The sequence below is a fragment of the Melospiza georgiana genome, chromosome 1 (genome assembly GCF_028018845.1).
Source record: "Melospiza georgiana isolate bMelGeo1 chromosome 1, bMelGeo1.pri, whole genome shotgun sequence".
NCBI classification, from domain to species: domain Eukaryota; kingdom Metazoa; phylum Chordata; class Aves; order Passeriformes; family Passerellidae; genus Melospiza; species Melospiza georgiana.
The window spans coordinates 93,194,783-93,212,133 of record NC_080430.1 but is presented as its reverse complement, the minus strand read 5'-3'; the positions used below and the strand labels follow the sequence as shown (position 1 = coordinate 93,212,133).

At 37.6% G+C, this 17,351-nt stretch overlaps 1 protein-coding gene across 1 annotated transcript in view; it reads right to left on the bottom strand.

Annotated features, from left to right (window-relative positions):
- GABBR2 (gamma-aminobutyric acid type B receptor subunit 2) overlaps positions 1 to 17,351 on the bottom strand; it is a 457,024-nt gene that overhangs the window by 195,949 nt on the left and 243,724 nt on the right. The window contains exon 8 of the mRNA XM_058039616.1: positions 391 to 451. Within this exon, the coding sequence (XP_057895599.1) occupies positions 391 to 451 (61 nt within the window). The remainder of the gene's footprint in view (positions 1 to 390; positions 452 to 17,351) is intronic.

Genomic DNA, 17,351 nt, shown 5'->3' with positions numbered 1-17,351 from the left:
GCGCAAAAACTAACTTGAAAGAGCCTAACAACAAAAATCCTCTTTAAATTCCACTTCACGCTGGCTTTAAAGAAAAAACTGTATTAAGAAGTGGATGCTTATCTGACCAGTAGGATTTTTTAAAATAGGTACAGTTTGCTATAGATCAGTACTTTCTATAAATATGGGGATTGTAATTGAGAAAAATTCCTGGAAATACCTCACAGCATTCAAGGTTCAGAACACCACATTTTAAACAGGTAATAAACACTTATTAGGTTCCTTTCTGCAGCTTCCAAGCAGTTCTTTTTCAAACTAATTGTACATATTTAAAACATCCTGTAACAAATGCAATTGACATAAAAGTTTGAAACAGCATACATAATATAATGAAAATTGCTTGCAACTTACCTTGGAATTGCGTAAATTTGATGGTTCCCATCCTCTCTCCATTTTTGAAAACAACATCACCCTAAATGAAATAAATAAACACCTTAAAAGTTTTATAAATATCTCATAATACAGCTTAACATTAACATTTTAATTTTCCATTGACTATTAAAATTACCAAAGCAATGTTTAAAATCTGAAGAGGGAAGATTCAAACAGATTCAAAATAACTCAAGAACACGTCCTTAAAGCCTTCTCTTCTACAGATTTCAAGTGGCCTTTGAAAGTTACCCAGTATTACCACCCACTTTTCGTTTCAAGGACATGGAAGCACAATAAAGCCAATAGCTTCCTGAATTTCAGATAATAAGATATAGGCAAACAATTGATTTTCACTGTTTGCTTTATGAAGGAGATGCAAAAACCTTCAAAGATCACACAGGAAAATAGTTTTCCCCTTCATTCACCTACCATACAGTTCTCCAAATGGCTCTAGAAGCTTTTTATCTTGTCTTATATACTTATCCTACTAGATTATGGATACCAGTAGCTCCTATGACTTAGTTTTGTACTATACCAATGTGTGTCCTAGTATTCATTTCAATTGTAATTTCTTTAAGTTGGTACTAACATTTGTGGTGCTATACTTCTCAATATAATGGTCATGTAATGCTAAAACCTTCTTACGTATCCCTAGGAAATTACTCCCATCTTGTATCCCATCTTTCTGGATTAAATTAAGAAAAGATGTTGGTAAATTTCCTCCTTAGTTCAGCTATGTAGTCAAGTGACTATAAAAGAAGAGGGTTTCATTCATTTATGGCAAGTATTTTTGATATTTTGAACCTGTAGTGGAGAGCTGAATGTTGTCAAGAGAGATTGCTGTTCTACTTCATCCCTGGTTTGGCTTATTAACACCATCTCCATAAATCTTTGTTTTGGCAGACATCAGAGTAAAAGAAACCAAATGGTAAACCTGTGAGGCCAGAGTACATTTCTCTGTACCAGACTATTACTTTTTTGGATGACCTTTTCTGGTCACTGAAGGGATGCACTGAAGGCCCCTGAAGTACTGAAGTCAGCTCCCTGCAGGAACAGTGCAACAATTTTGTAGTACAGCACACTCAACTCCCCACCATTTTCTGCAAGCCACAGAATACCATTTCCTTTTGATAAATAGAAGAAACCTTAAACAAGTGCAAGCCATATTGTACTAAACTTTAAGAAGCAAAACCCCCAATCTTATGGCTATTTTATTTAAAAAAAGATAATTACGTTTGAAGCAACAGTGATATAAATAGAAAATAAAATGTTGAATCTAATTTTATAAACTATAGTAAGAAATAAGCCAACCAGTGTTTCAGAAACCTGTCTTTAGGAATTACGTGCTGATTTATGGCATGAGAAATGAACTATAATCTGATGATGTTCTAGAGCTCACATCAAGCCGTTTCTTTGTTACTGAGATAACACACCATAAGATTTAGCTGGAGAGTTGTCATCTTTACACTTGAGATTCATAAATTACTAAAAGTATTTTTTTTTATTTAAAGTGGCAGATGTTTGAATAATAGATATTACTAATACACACATTAAGATGTGACGTTCCAAAAGCCAGTCTTAGCACTATTTTGTCCTTTCTTTTTACCTCACTACACACTTCAGCACATATGCCAGTACAAACTGCAGTTTATAGTGTGACGACCACAAAACCTAAATCTTATGAAATCCACGTGAACATAGCAACACACAAAATCTTCTTTTACCTCCCATTGTGTTTTTGTGACATTAAACAGGCATATTTAGATATGATTAGCAAAAGGATCAGGGACTGTATAGAATTAAAGAAAATAATTGAAGCAATGTTGATACTAGCTTCTTTAGAACACGATCAGAATATTCAAAAAATATTTCTTGATCAAGTAAAAATTTTATTTCAAGAGATGGACAAAAAAGACCTCAGTCCTGAACCAGGATTTAAATTAACTGCACAAGTGAACAACTTGCACTTAAAAAAAACCCCACATTTTACTATAAATTAAATAATAAATTAGCAAAATTTTCCTCTTCCATTACACACAGTCATCCCAATGGAGACCAACAGAAACCACACTGGTGTCTTGGTGCCTATTTAATTTTCTTCAATCTACCCTCTACATTTTTTTTTCTTTACTAGTTGTAAAAATGAATGCCAGAGTAAATAGAATCTGCCCAGCTGATCTGCAGAACAATGAGCTGTGGACAGGCATCTTCACCCTAGCAATGACCCTTGAAAAGTTGATGGGAAGGAAATAGAAAGTTTGTGGCTTGGAGTCCAACAGACAGAGACGTGAGCAGAGGGTGGAAAAGGAGCGGAATGAGCTCAGTCTGGCACAGTCTGCCTGCCCTGGATATTGGTGCTGCTGTGTACAACCACCACAGCACACAGAATTTCAGTTTTTTTGGCCCAAATACATCCCTGTATTTGGGATTCACTGCAGCTGCATAACTCATCATACAACCTTGTACAGGTGTACTTTATTTAGTTTTCTTAAATGTACTACCACCCATAAGTATAAACCATACTAGTCTCACAGTACAAGTTAGGTAACTTGAACAACAAGTGTTGTTGGTTTTTTTAAGGTTTTTTTTGTTTGCTTTTTGATACATCTCTGACCTGCTTCCCTTGTAATTGTCTTTTTTTTCTTTTTTTTTTCTTTTTTTTTTCCTTTTTTTTTCCTTCCCTTAAAACACTTGAATGTCCTCTACAAATGATGAAAACCAGATTGGATCAAACATTTCAAGAGCATCAATCTCACCCTTGCCACATACAAGGACATCATCTCCCTATTTCTTGTGAGTACCATCATCTTTTTGTGCTCCATTTCACAAACCCTAATATTGATTTGTGTACTTTGTTATACAGAGAAACTGTTTCACCCCCTTAATAAAAAGACATTTTTCCCCTCCTTGGATATAGTCTTTCCCTTTTATCTTAAGTCATTAGTCCCTTATTTGTGGTCAGAATAAGAAATCCACATCATCCATTCACACTTACAAATTATTAGCCAACACATCATTGGCTTTATTATTGGATTTATTTCTGACACATGGGACTTCCCCTGTCTTTCCAGCAGTCATTTGTCTCCACTTGGAAGGAACTGCATATAATGCTCCTCTATTTTTTTCTGGTGGTTAAAAAGCAGGGCTCTTTGCTATGTTATGAACATGTCATCAGCTCTTTTTGAGCTACTGAGCACTAGTATTTATTACAATTTTCTTTGCATTATCTTTGACAGTATTATTATTCAGCTCTGGACAGAGGCCCATGCCAAAGTTAGAATTCTTTTATTCTTCATACACTGAAATCCACAGCCAGCATATTTTTTCATTCATATCTTTAGTTGTCTTTGTCTTCTTCAATCAAATCAGAGTTCATAAGTTTCTTAACTGCTCTCTCAGTCAGGGCCAGGTCTGCATTTTGACCATCATTTAATTTACTGTGTACTTTCTTCTGCAAACTATCTCAAATTCAGTAAACAGAGAAATAAGTGCATAGTATTTACTTAATAGTTTTTAGTACTATCCCTAGAGGAAATGCCTGCTTTAGACCATGTTTACTTCCTCCTTCAGCAGTCTTCCACCACATGGCATCTAACAACATTTATTCAACTGTTTATCATTTATCCAGCCTATACTTGTTATCTTATTGCTGGTTTGAAATGTCATAAATATACATTCAAGCTAAATTAACTACACAATTTCTCCTCCATCAGAGGAAAGACCATGACAGCGTTGACAGAAATACCACAGTTAGATGCAAGACAGACAAATACCACAGGACTTCTGTGCCCTGAGTGCTTTCTGATGGGCCAATACATTTCAGGACACTGCTTTAGCTCCACTTCACTCAGTCCAGAAATCTGGGCTACTCTGCCCTATAGACAAGTCATCTCCTCATATAACAGTATTTAAAGCCAGTGGCTTTTCATGAAACATCTGAGACTACACCACTCCAAAATTGACCATCAGTATTTTCCCAAAAAAAAGTTAGCTCATTCACTTTTGGGGTACTTGAGTGAGATATTTGATAACAAGTAAGCAATCTAAATAAATGCATGCAGAAAGACCTGAAAAGCAGCAAGATAACTATGACAACTGAAATAATATTTTACATAATTTCATATATTTTTATATATTTGTATAATATATAAAATTAGATCTGTCTCTTGAAGTTCTGTGACATCTGCTGAAATCAAGGTGTACTTCTGAACTTGTAGTTTCCTTTTTGATCTATGTCCAATAAAAGTACCAGCCAAGGATGGTGAAGCATCCCAGGATAGGAAACCTAAGAGTTTGACAGCACTCAGAGGGCAGCTTACTGGCCTCTCACATGGCTCCTAGCTCTACACCTACCTGGTGGTAGCTCAGCATTCATCAGGCCCCTGTGTGAGCTGTAGTGGCCTGCTAAACCAGCAAAATACATTCAGTGGTTTTGTTTTTTTGGGTTTTGTTTTGTTTTTTGGGGTTTTGTTTGTTTGGTTGGTTGGGTGGGTTTTTTTTTTGTTTTTTTTATTGCTTTTATAAGTGGGCGATATGTTGTTTCTGAATTACTGAACCAGAGCCAGCGCAAAGGAGCCCAGAAACGATGCAGGTACTAGCAGAAGGAGGTAGGAGGAAGGGAGCAAGACACTCTCTGTTAGCCCAGATCCTTTTATAAGTATTTCTGTTTTCATGCAATCCACACAGCCTGTTACTCATGTGCTGCACTCAATTTACTCATTCAAGACTCCTTAGCTACTGACACACCTTCCCTGACACACACAAAGCAGCAAGCTGGGATTCTCTGGCTCTTGGTTCTGCAACCTGTGGGCAATGAAGAGCTACACACTGGAATTCTTAGCCTCTTCCACCCTCCAAACTTCATGTCCAAGACAGCGGTGTTTATAGAGAAAGGGAGTATCATTTATTCTACCTAATAGGCTTTTAGCTCTGCAAGTATAACCTCACTTCTGAAACAAAACAGCAAGCTTCCAGCTGAGGGCAGCTCGTGCTCTACTCTTCTGGTTTCAACCTAGTTACATCACTCATTCAGCTGCAGACAAAGAGCTAAGCACAGGAGAGGTAAGCAGAGTGCAGGAGAGGGTACCAGGGAGACAGCAGTGAAGGTGTAATTCCCTGCAGGATAAAGAGATAACCATCATCTTTGGATAAATGAGAGGAGAGCAGAAGGCAGAGGGTGACTAAAATTAAAATGCTCCATCAAATCAACAATGCTTCTCAGTCCATGATTTTATGTCTTTAGATTGTTGTGAATAAAATGTTTCTAGAACATTTCATCAAAGCAGACTCAGTAACTGCTGCTTTTCAGGCCTTGAGTCTATTTTCAGAAAAGGTGTTTCCTTCAAAATTTTCAAGATTAGGGCTAAAATCGGAAACAGTTTACAGTCCATTGGGATGTCTCTTCCTTTCTGTTTTCTGCCTTTTGAAATTTTCCAAAAGCTTTGGGTAACTGAACCCTGTTGTCTGGAGAGCAGCAGAGCAGTTCAAAGAGCAGGGTGAAGCATAGCTAAAAACCTGGTCTTGGCTAACATTTTCTAAATGAAGCAGTACCACCATTCTTATCTAAACAGGAACTTTTGTTCTAGCCATGGCAGAGCAGGCATGAAATAGCAGAAAAAAAAAAAAAGGAACAGGCTTAATTCCATACATTGAGTATCAATCTGCACCATTGCAATGCTATGCATATGTTTAAAAAACATACCCACAAAGAAAGTAGTTTCCCACACACGAAACCACTGGTTTTGGAGAAAAACAGTGTGGAAGAAGGAAGATAAATTGTTGGAAGAGAATTGCTTAGAAAAAAAATCTGGTAATCATGACAGTGATGGAAAAGAAGAATGAAGAATTGCCATTTATCAAATCCCTAAATACTGGAACTAGGAGGCATTCATATATTAGGACTTTGGTCTAACACAGAAAAATCAGTGATGTTCTCTACACTATTCCTTTGCACAGCAGGTAGTGACCTGAAGTTTGCATTGAGTGAGGATTACTTATATATTTTTTCACTTAGAAACAGACGACCGGGACATGACCCACTCGACAAATCTCATGTGACACTTCATATATTCTTATGTAGCTGCTGTGAGCTCTTGGAAGTGAGACAGGTAAATGGAAAATTATATCTCAGAGATAGGTCAGAGATCAGGAAATATTAATGATTTTTAAGTAGGTTACAGAAACTGCACTCATACGAATGAAGTATGTGATAAGCAGATGTACAGATTCACATCAGAGGCAATTTGGAAATAAAAAACCCAGAAGAGAGACATCTAAGTTCCTTTTTTTCCTTCCCCATGGCAAAACCTGTTCTGGACAAAAATATACGGCAATTTTAATATAAAAGGTGGGCTTTGTGTCTCATATTTGCCAAGATCTTTGTTAGCATTAGCTAATTCAAGTAGTCTGTGGCAATGCCTACTGTGTTCTTCTTTGGTATTTGTCTACCTTAAATGCCTACAAAATAAGTAATAGAGTTTCTCAAAATTTTAAAAAAAATCCTGATACATAAAAAAATTTCTTTAGACGATCTTGAATTAAAATAATTTCCCAAAACCAAGTTTAAAAAAAAAAAAGCCACAGTGCATCTCCTAGTATTATGACAGCAATGAGTCCTGTTCCACAGCTGGGCTGGCAGAAATGGGAACTGAAGATCAACAGCTACAGTTTCAAATTAAGCATAGCATCTTTATGTCTCTATCATTCACATAAATCCTCAATCTAGGATTGTGTGGAAATACAAAGTACTGGAAGCCTTACCAAAATGGTTTTATCATGCTGCCACTACACTCCCTTCTAAATGATGAGTTTCAGCCCATTCAGGGTCTTCTTCCAAGGAGAGGAGATTTTTTTTTTATTTTGTCTCCCTCTCCTCTCTAAGCCCCTGCTACAATTTTATTTATTTCCTGACAAAGGCATAACTGAAACACAGATGCTCTTGCTGTGCAGAAGGGTGCCTCTATTTCTAATATTTTGCTAGCTGATCTTTACCATATATTAGGCAGAACTTCAACTCTTTTTTTTGGTCTTTTTTTTTCAGGTAAGTGAAGGAACCAGAAGAGGAACAGACAGAATTTCTTTCCTCCATCTCATCAGAATCCTGTATCATCAGTTGTCAATGAATAAAAGGGTGCTGTTGGCAGCACAATGACATAAGCCCAGACTAAGCTGCTCCATTAGATTAGCATTGAGATGCATCTAAACAATTTTACACAGCTATGCTGAAATGAGACAGCACAATCACAGCATTTCTTTCAGCACAGCAAGCAAAGGCATCATTTACGAACATCTGAGCACTCCGTTTACACACAGAAGCAAGACTGAGGGAATAATGTCCCTGACAAGGTAACAGCAATTCATAAGCAGCTAAAAGCGGGGAGAAAAGGATGCTAGCCAGGAAATCATGCATCAAACAGTATCACACCTGCTGGCCATTGCAGGTGAAGAAAGACAAAACCTTTATGCTTTGTTACTCATTAATGTGCTTTTACATATTCAGCTGGGCTTATGGCCAGGAAAAGGCAAAGCAGTTAGATGCTCTTTTGTTCTTTATGGCCATATGATTTTTACCCAGTGACAGGGTTTTTTGTGAGTCATTTCTGTCAGTGATCAGGCAAACTCTATGTTGGACATCATTAGTGGCCTTAGGTTTAAAAGCATGGCAGGAAAGAAATAGAAATGAAACATATATATTTGAGAAGCTATTTTGCAAGGTTTTTTTTCTGAGTACTTCAGAAACAAAATGACAGGCCCTGGAACAGTGTGCAAAAAATGCTTTCAAGTCTGGTGATATATATGATATATAACAGCGCTGACTGTTGGTATTTAGCCAATTTCCTGATCTATGGCTGGCCTCTGAAGCATGAGAAATGTAATTCCTTTTCTCTTCACTCAATCTCTTCCAGAAGTGTATAAAATCATTGATGTAAACAACCTGTCTTTCAAGGTGGCAAGAGAAAAGGAAACAGTCTGAAGCACTGGGACTAGGAACTCAAGCCCTTCCCACTGTGTATAAAAGAGTAAATATGAACTGCTGAGGTGGTGTTCAGGATTGTTCTTATGAGGTTGAGTCCCTGATGATTTCAGTTTCTAGCTTTCTGTGTCTGTAGAAACAGGGTAATAGCATATTATCTTCCACCACCATGGGGTTTTTTCCCTCTGCTTTTGCAAGAATGATTCATAAAAGATGGCAAAAAGCCTTTTAAGGACACTGCATTAAGCAGCAGTTCCATCTCTTCAACAGTGCAATTTCATATGATGTTCTGAAGTAATTTCTTCCATTTTCTTTAAACTACATTAATCTCAGAAGAGAGCAGAACCGCACAGGCTGTATTTCATTTGTTCTGATGATGACCCAAATGACTGCAGGACCCTTTGCCTCATCTCTGTGCACCTCCTGCCCAGGGTCTGTCACATTGGCTGGACACAGGAGATTACTTTGTTTAATCTGTTTTTTCTAAAAAGCAGGCAGCCTCTGTTACTAACAAGGGCTTCATGTCCAAAACAGACCACACTGGCATTACCCATGTGCAAGTGCTGAGCACAGTATCTTCAGACTATTATCTTTCTAAATGAGCAACTTTAATTCAAAATTGCCTTAACAGGAAAGGGGAATTAAAAATTTTCCATATACCAGACAGCTTAACAAATCTCTTTCTAAGTATGTACACCTGTCAGTTGTGGATGATTCTCCCTACTGGGTAGAGAAAAGACTGTGATAGCAGACTCATTCCCAGTGTTACACAGCTTCTTTACATCCGAAAATTCCCCTGCAGGCAGAATGTAAACTGATGCTGACCAGGGAAGACTGAGTAAGCTAAAAAATGTTTTTTTTGTAGTGAGCAGCTATCCAGGTCTAGAACACTAACACAGATTTTCTCTCTTTTTACACAGTACAAGTTCTTACATAGGAACTCATATTCTTACATAAGAACTGTTTAATTCGATATTCATAAAATGTTTCTGGTGATTAGAGTATTTTAAACTTCTCTTTGGCAAATCAAGACGGTTCAAAGCCCGTGGGAACTGGCTGTCCAGGACACTGACTTTTTAATACATTTCCCAAAAACCATCGCTGAAATGGGCCCATTTTTCATTACAGAATGAAACAACAATTTACAACAAGCTTCTAACAACCTTTTAATTTAGCCCAGTTGTAGTTTTGGCTTTACTTGGCAATTGCCAGTATCGTTATGACATTTAAGATGTCTATTTCTGTAAAGCCAGAAAGCCTAGCCTAAGTTTTTTCCAATCCTAGGACTCTCAGATTTACTTTTCTTTAAAATTTCAGATTATGTCTATATTGCTATCAGAAAGGACTCCTGAAGAGAGCTATGTTTGATGATAATGAAGTAGAAGTTTCATCCTCTTCCCTTTCTTCAGCACTGCATTGCTCCAGGTGATGCTTTCATCAGCATCAAATTCTGACTGAAATCTGCAGAGAAGAGCATTAGCATTGCTGAGCACAGAGATTTGAACAGGCTTGGCAGTGGCATGAAGGAGATCTAACCAGCATATTCTTAATAAAATCAAATTCAGCCCTTTTCATTGTCCTTTTTAATCCTTCAGGCTATTCTAACCTGTGCCAACAACCTACAGAGAGTCAGTAAGATATGATTGGCATAGTTTTGACACTTAAAAGATTCTCTGTTCTTTGCGGATTCTCTATATCTCTGCATGTAGCAGTTTTGGTGAAGAAAGATGGGAGGTTCTTTGTAAAACACTCAGGTCTGAAGATGCTGAAGAGGCTTGGTTTGGTTTCTGAGTGATCTGTGCCATGTACCATCAGATCCTAGACAACATAGCAGCTTTCCAGCTGGCACAGGGCACAGATCCCAAAGGTTCAGCTCTCTTCAGACTCCATAAAGCGATGCTTAGAGTCACAGAATTCCTTTGGGATCACTCTTCCTGCACTTTCAGAACACTAAAGTTAAGGCTTACTGATGCTTAAATATCTTCCCACTGTGATGGACGCTTTTAAAAACTTTTATGAAATACTTTGTTGTTTTAAATACATTCTCTACCTAAAATTAAAATCAATGCCATATTGAAACTCTGAGACATACCTGGTCACTTCCTAGATAAAGTGTATTTTTCAATATGCACTTTAAATATATGACTGGAAAACTCTTCAGGATTCCCTATGGATATGATGGTGGAGATGAAAATAAGACAACAGATGATATCCTCTTGTTACCCCTTAAGTCACACCAGCTAATTTGTGGAAATTAGTATAAAAGGAAGTTAATGAAAAATGAGTCCTGTTTTTGGCTTTCTTCTAACTCAAAGTAGTGTTTAAAGTCCAGATAGTGCTATGAAATATCTACAGACTAGGCATCTTCTTCCTACCCGTGCTCCCACAGCATTTCCACAGCCCGGATGTTATCTATACCATGCCATGCAGACTGATTCAGATGCATTCAGGTAAGCAAACTGATAAATCTGCATAGGAAAACAAGATTGGTGTCAGTCTAAAAGTACAAGCAGATTCCCAGACTAGCAAGCTTAGTCTAGAGAATTTCCTTTCTCAGCTCAGACACCACTAAGCCATTCCTGGACAAAAAAAACCCCACAAACCATCCAACAGAAACAGACAAACAAACAAAAACAAAACCCACAAAAAAACCCCACAAACAAAAAACCAGAAAAACAAAACAAAAAACTAAAAAAACTCCCACCAAAACAAAACCAAACTAAAAACCAACCAACCAAACAACCCCCTAAACCAAGTACAAAACCAAAAAATCCTCTACCCTCACCAAAACCAAACCAAACAAATACAAAAGAGAATACCCCCTAAAATACCCCCTAAAAGTAAAGAAAATGAAAAAAGATTTGCACTTATTTTAAAGGTACTGCTCTCAGTTCTTGCTTCAAGAGAAGTGCAGGCAGAATCACAGAGAGTGAATTTGGAACTGGAAGGGAATTAGGGAATTATTACCCATCAATGCATTTCATGGGGCTATATTCCTATCTAAGTTCCTGAGTTATAAAACTCTGTATGGGGAGCCTTTTTTACTTCCAATATTTCCATCAAAGACTGCTTCTGAACCTGAATCTTCTTATCATTTTAAGCTTCCCTCTTGCTTTCAGGTTCCAATTATTGGCCATATGCTTACTTTTTGGCTCGCAGTATTATTTGAAGGAGATTCCCCTGTGCTTTATTTAAACTATATTTGTGCAGAGAACAAGTAGTTCTCCTCTCAGCAGACTAGGTATTCTCAGAGCTGCAACAGGGAGAGGAAGGAAAAACAGCTGAGTTATCTTTCCACCACAAAAGTTGGTTTTATATAGGAGGAAGATTTTTACCTGGCCAGTCTGAATTGTCTCCCTCACGCACAAAGTGTACTGGAACTTCCTGTTCCAGAATGGAGGCAGGGATTGAATTTCAGTGTCCTGAGAGTGAGACTGGAGAGAAACCATTCTGGGCTGCTGTTCTCTGAGCCTCCAACACCTATGCCCATCTATGCTCTCCTTAAATGCCTCTGGTATTCCTAAAGTAGACAGATTAATGCTCTCCTCTGATAATTCGGCAGAATAACACAATTCATTTACTTAATACATAAGAGAATTTGAAACTTGTATGTCCATTACTTAGTTGCAATGAAAAGAAAAAAAGAATAAATTTTCAAGGCATACAAAGAAGGCTGGAAAATAAGAAAAAACCTGCATATATTTTTCCCATGGAAAAAGGGCTAATCTCAGTTTTCAGACTTTAAAAATATTCTACTTGAGAGGAAAATAATTTTTTTTCTTTTGAAACTGTAAAAACAATTTTCTAAATATTGAAAATACTGATATTTAAATTTTGGTTAAGAAAATGTGTGTGCGCCTATCAAAAGTCTGAGGGTGGCAGAATATCACTCAAAAGAGGAGATAATCTTTACTAACTCATAACTGCACACTTTAGACAATAACAAACCTACACAAACCTACACTAATTCCCCAAATTTACATTCTGAAAGGACAGGACTCATTTGCATACAGGGTGAGCTTTCATTTCCCTCTCTCCCTTCCCAGCCCCACACCCCTGAATCATACTCAGCTGGGCTGAACTGCTGTTTGAGCTCCAGCAGCGCAAGAGCAACTGAGCAAGCTGATGCCAGGGTAAATCCACTGAGAATGCTGTTGGCAGCACCTCAGCTTGTGCTGAAGGGAGGCCTGAAACTGTTCTGCAGGGCTGCTGAACTGATTTTAAGCTTAGATTTTTCAAGGCAAACACAGAGGCCCAGACATTGGTTTGCCTGTTTTTCTATTCCCAGGGAAAGAGAAGGTTGCCTCATACTCAAAATCCTTCTTATCAGTTGAAGAGATCAAACCTTCAAGATCTAGGAAGCCTTAAACTTGGAAGAGATCTCACTGGAAAGCAAAGAAACCATTGCTTAAAGATGCAGTACTCTTCACTTTCCTACAAAAGATCCAGCTCTACAAGTTCCAAATAAGCACTGTGAGTTGAAGCTCATGCTGACACCTCTGTAATTAAAGCATTCCAGCATCAGATGCTTGGCTTCTTGGAGAGACAGCAATAATATCTAAACAGCCCGAAGGAAGACAAATGACAGATTCCATTATTTTCTCTGGCTATCTCCAGTATCATAACCTTTTCCTTATCTTGGTCAACACACTCACACTGAATGGAATGGGACTAAATTTCTTTTTAATACTCTGACAAAGTGCATTGCTCTGTAGAATAGCAGCAAACCCTGTACTCACAGCTGCCCTTAGAAATCAGCTACTTCTATTTTTGAATTCTTGTCATCAATCATCTATGCTAATTGGCCAAGTGTATGGCATGTCTATAGAGTATTAAATGTCCCAAAATAACTAATGAGAAGCCTTTTATTTCATCTATCTTAAATGAAAGTGGTATTAGAATAAGAAAGTATTTCCTTCTCTGCCACTGGCATTCAATGAATATTTATGATGTTTTTCACTATATTGCAGTGATATGACAATGTTGAATCCCAGCTAGAATGAGGATATAGCACTTAAAAGGAGATTCTACTCTCTTTCTATCACTCATAAAAGGAATTAATAAATGCAAAACAGCTAACAATTGCTTCTCAAATTAGACCATATTTATCTTCATATTCTAAGCTGGATAAGGAATCTCTTAATTTGTAGCAATAACGATCTTTAAAAACACTAATATTGTGAACCCATTTATTAAATATTTGTAAAGCTATTTTATGCACAGCACTAATGCCGACTGATCAAAGCATACGTAATTAATGGACAAGAAAGCAATCATTGCAATAATGGAAACCTTATTAGCATACAAATTATGTTGTTTTCAAAAACTCAGAATACTTATATAAGGAACATACCACTTCTTCCAGACTATTTTTTTGAAGCCTATAAGCCAAGTCAAGTTCCTTGGAAGGGCCATATTGCTGTATCTCATGGTATTGGAAAAAACTTTACCCTCTGTAGAGGTACTCATAGGAAATGACTGGGAAGTTTCAAGGCAGATCTGGGTATCAGGTGGTACTGCTGGACTGTGTTACTGTCTCCATTAGATAAAGGAATTTATACAGCACTGTTTGTCAATCTTATTTCTCTCTCTTCTATTCCCATCTGCCAGATAAGGTGCATTGGTAACCCCTAGAGACAGGGAGGGCTTCATCTATCTCACTCTTCTCCTTTTTCTCATCAGAAATCTTCCCTCTGCAATGTGGCAGGGGGGATATACAGGAGCAGAAGAGGTGAGATGCTTACTGCTGCTGATGTGACTTTTTTGACTCAATGTGCTCAGAAAAGGGATTTTGCTTACTAACCCCTGACAGTAATTTTTGTGGCTGGAAGCCAGGAAAAATTTCCAGCACTCTCTGACTTATCTCCTGGGGTGGACACAGTCTGTCTGACAGACAAAGACACAGTGTCTGTACTCTTTTCTGCCAGGCTATGTTCATACTCTTGAAAAGAGACATGGTGTTCGTACTCGTACATCTCAAAGACTGAACTTCATTTTGCTCCCCATGTAGTGCACACAGGGAGTAGTGGATCCAGAGATAAAGTTGCTCCTAGTTGCAAACCTTTTTATATCTAACCCACGGAGGACTATCAATATCCTATTTAAAGGTGGTGTCTGGAGAGAAAATTCATGTCTCCAGTTGTTCTAACCAGTATTTGATCAACAGCATCATAGAAAATATCTGAAGTCTTCTACTGACATCAGTGAAGTATAATTAATACAAATTTCTGTCTCAAGAAAGCATTCATCTTTTTTTTCCTTGTCAAAATGTATCCAAATGATGATTATTTTTATCCAGAACATGTACTACTTTATTAATAAAGACCATAATTTAGAGATTTTCTGAGCCTCTGAACGTCTTTAAGATTTATTCCTAGAAGTTGAGTCACTTCTCACTCCACCAAGTTTTTATTAATGGAATTTCCCCATTGAAAATGATGGACTAAATATTCTTGATGACAGCTAAGCAAAATAAACTTTCCTACTAACTGAAGTGAGAAGGATAAGACTCTCTACTTTGCATGTGGATATCAGAGGCCATTGTAACCTTTTTGTCCAAACATCATGCATTTCACATGGGGCTAATATTCCCACTGCAATTTAAGCATAAGGCAGCTTCTGTCTTTATTCAATGTGCTTAATTTATACAATTTACTGCATACATGTATACAATATACTGTATACAACTTATTATTACATGCTGAAGAGCACCATGATAATTCTTTGTCTCCTCATGAGTGAAAAGGATGGTCCGGTGGGTATAAAATATTCCCTATTTTAAAAATTGTAAGATAAAATGTATGAAAACCAATTTGCCACATATCACAGATATACTGAATATTACTTACAGGTGCAGAATAGGGAAATGGCAGACAAAGTATTTTCCATGTTGATTGTTTATATTTAATGAAATAATTGCAAATTCCGTGTTGTGATAGTCTGGTAGCCCAGCACTTCAAATATGTTCTAGGAACTATTATGCTCTTTCAGTATTACAGGATTTTTCTCTAAAATTTTCATTTTATCAGAAATGGTTTCCTTAAAGAATAACTCCAATTGTAGCTTGAGATGAACCATCTTTAGTTTCAAATTTATCTACAGAAGCAATGGTAGGAAAAACAAGTATTCTTCAAATGCAAACCCTCTTATTGGAGTTTTATTTTTAAATTTTCTTTACATCAAATGCTGCAAACTTTCTCCTAATTCTCTTCTTCCCAACAGGTATTAGTTACATTAAAATTGTTCTTTTTGTTTCTATGTGAATTAGGTAAAATCATGATTGTTTGGGCTCTGTATGCAGTCAAACAAATTTGGTATATCTCAGCATGATGCTTATCAGGGAGATATGTTAGGGTTCCATAATTTTAGCCTTCCCTGTAATGAACTAAGGATGCTGTTGTAGGAAGCCCTTCCCAATTTGCATTTTGTTTCCTTCTTGTCTCTTTTACCTGATGATGTAAACAGAAAATCAACTGAACAAAAATACTGTTGCTCAACATTTGAAATTAACAACAGATTTCCTCAGAGCAAAGTACATTCAACAGAGCTACAGTCTTGTGTTAGCTCTCCTTTTCCCATTTAACCCACAAACACTGCAAAACTTCAGCAAGCATCAGATCCAGAAAAAGCTCTCACGTTTTGCCAAACCTGACTGTTCATTTCAGTGTGCAGCAAACAGGAATTTTTCACTCGGACACACTGCATGAAACACCACTCATTGAAAAGGAAGACCATGCAGATAGCAGTTATAAGAATATGCACTCAGTAAGAAAATGCATTCAAATTCAAATGTGCTGGCTACACTTCAAACACGCTCCACAACAGAGCTCTGATTGCTGTGCCTGACCTTCACACAGAGCCCTCTCACCACACAGCAGCTACTGTTAGAGGCCATCACAGGGTCTGTCTTCAGATAAAGTGGGAACTGGTGCCTGCTCTGGAGCAGGCTTGACTCAAGTGCTGCAGTACCCTGGGTCACGCAAACCAGCCCAAGCCCACTGCTCCTGGGTTACTCCAGCTCTACACCAAGAAAGAGCCCTATGAGTGGCAGGGCTCTCAACTCCCAGTTCCCATTAGAGCTCAGTTTGCTGCCCAGCATGGTGGGTTAGCTGGTATTACAGAATCAAAAAGGAAACAGCAAGACAAAATGGGGGACAGCTGAAAAGCAGCCCTGAAATAAGAGCATGACACCATTTTTTAGGATGAATCATCTTTTCTTCTACCATATCGTGGACGGCTAATCTGAAGAGAGTTATGACCGCTTCTGCTAAAGTGAAGAGCACCATCTGGTTTTCATTTTTCTTGTTTTCACCTTTTTTAGCAGGATGGGGATATGTGGCCTTCAAAAATTGGTGGCTTGCAAATGATGTCATCTTTAAACTTCACTTAACCTTTCTCTACAGTGAAATCAGGTCAGGTTTTTTCAAACAGATCATGAAAACAGTGTTTGTCAACAACTTCCTAGATGCAGCATTCAATGTTTTTTCAGCTTTTCTACATAACTGGTAGGAACAAGCTTCCACCCTTCTCCTGTTGCCTTATAACCCCTGATAACCTCTTCTGTGGTTTGGAGAGATTTTACAAGTGGTTTCCACTTCATCCACACTTAGAAAAAAAAAAACCCAAAGCAAATATCCAGTTTCCTTATGCAGGCATATGCAGAACTTTTAAATGTGAAAAAAAATTCTAGTTTTGGAGAATTTTGAAACATCCAACTTTTAAAGAAATATTTCATATTTTTAGTGTTAAAAGCCTGCCATCAGTGAGTACAAATGCATGCTAATTACTGTGTATTTTAGAAGCACTATACAGCAAATATGAGAATCACTTGAAAGTCTTGCCTTTTTAAATATTATAGACCAACAAACTGGAAATACTCTGTAAAGGCATCCTTGTTACCTGCAAAGAGACTGCACCAAGGAAGGCTGGGAAAGGGGCCAGCCGTACTCACCTGCATCAGTACCACCCT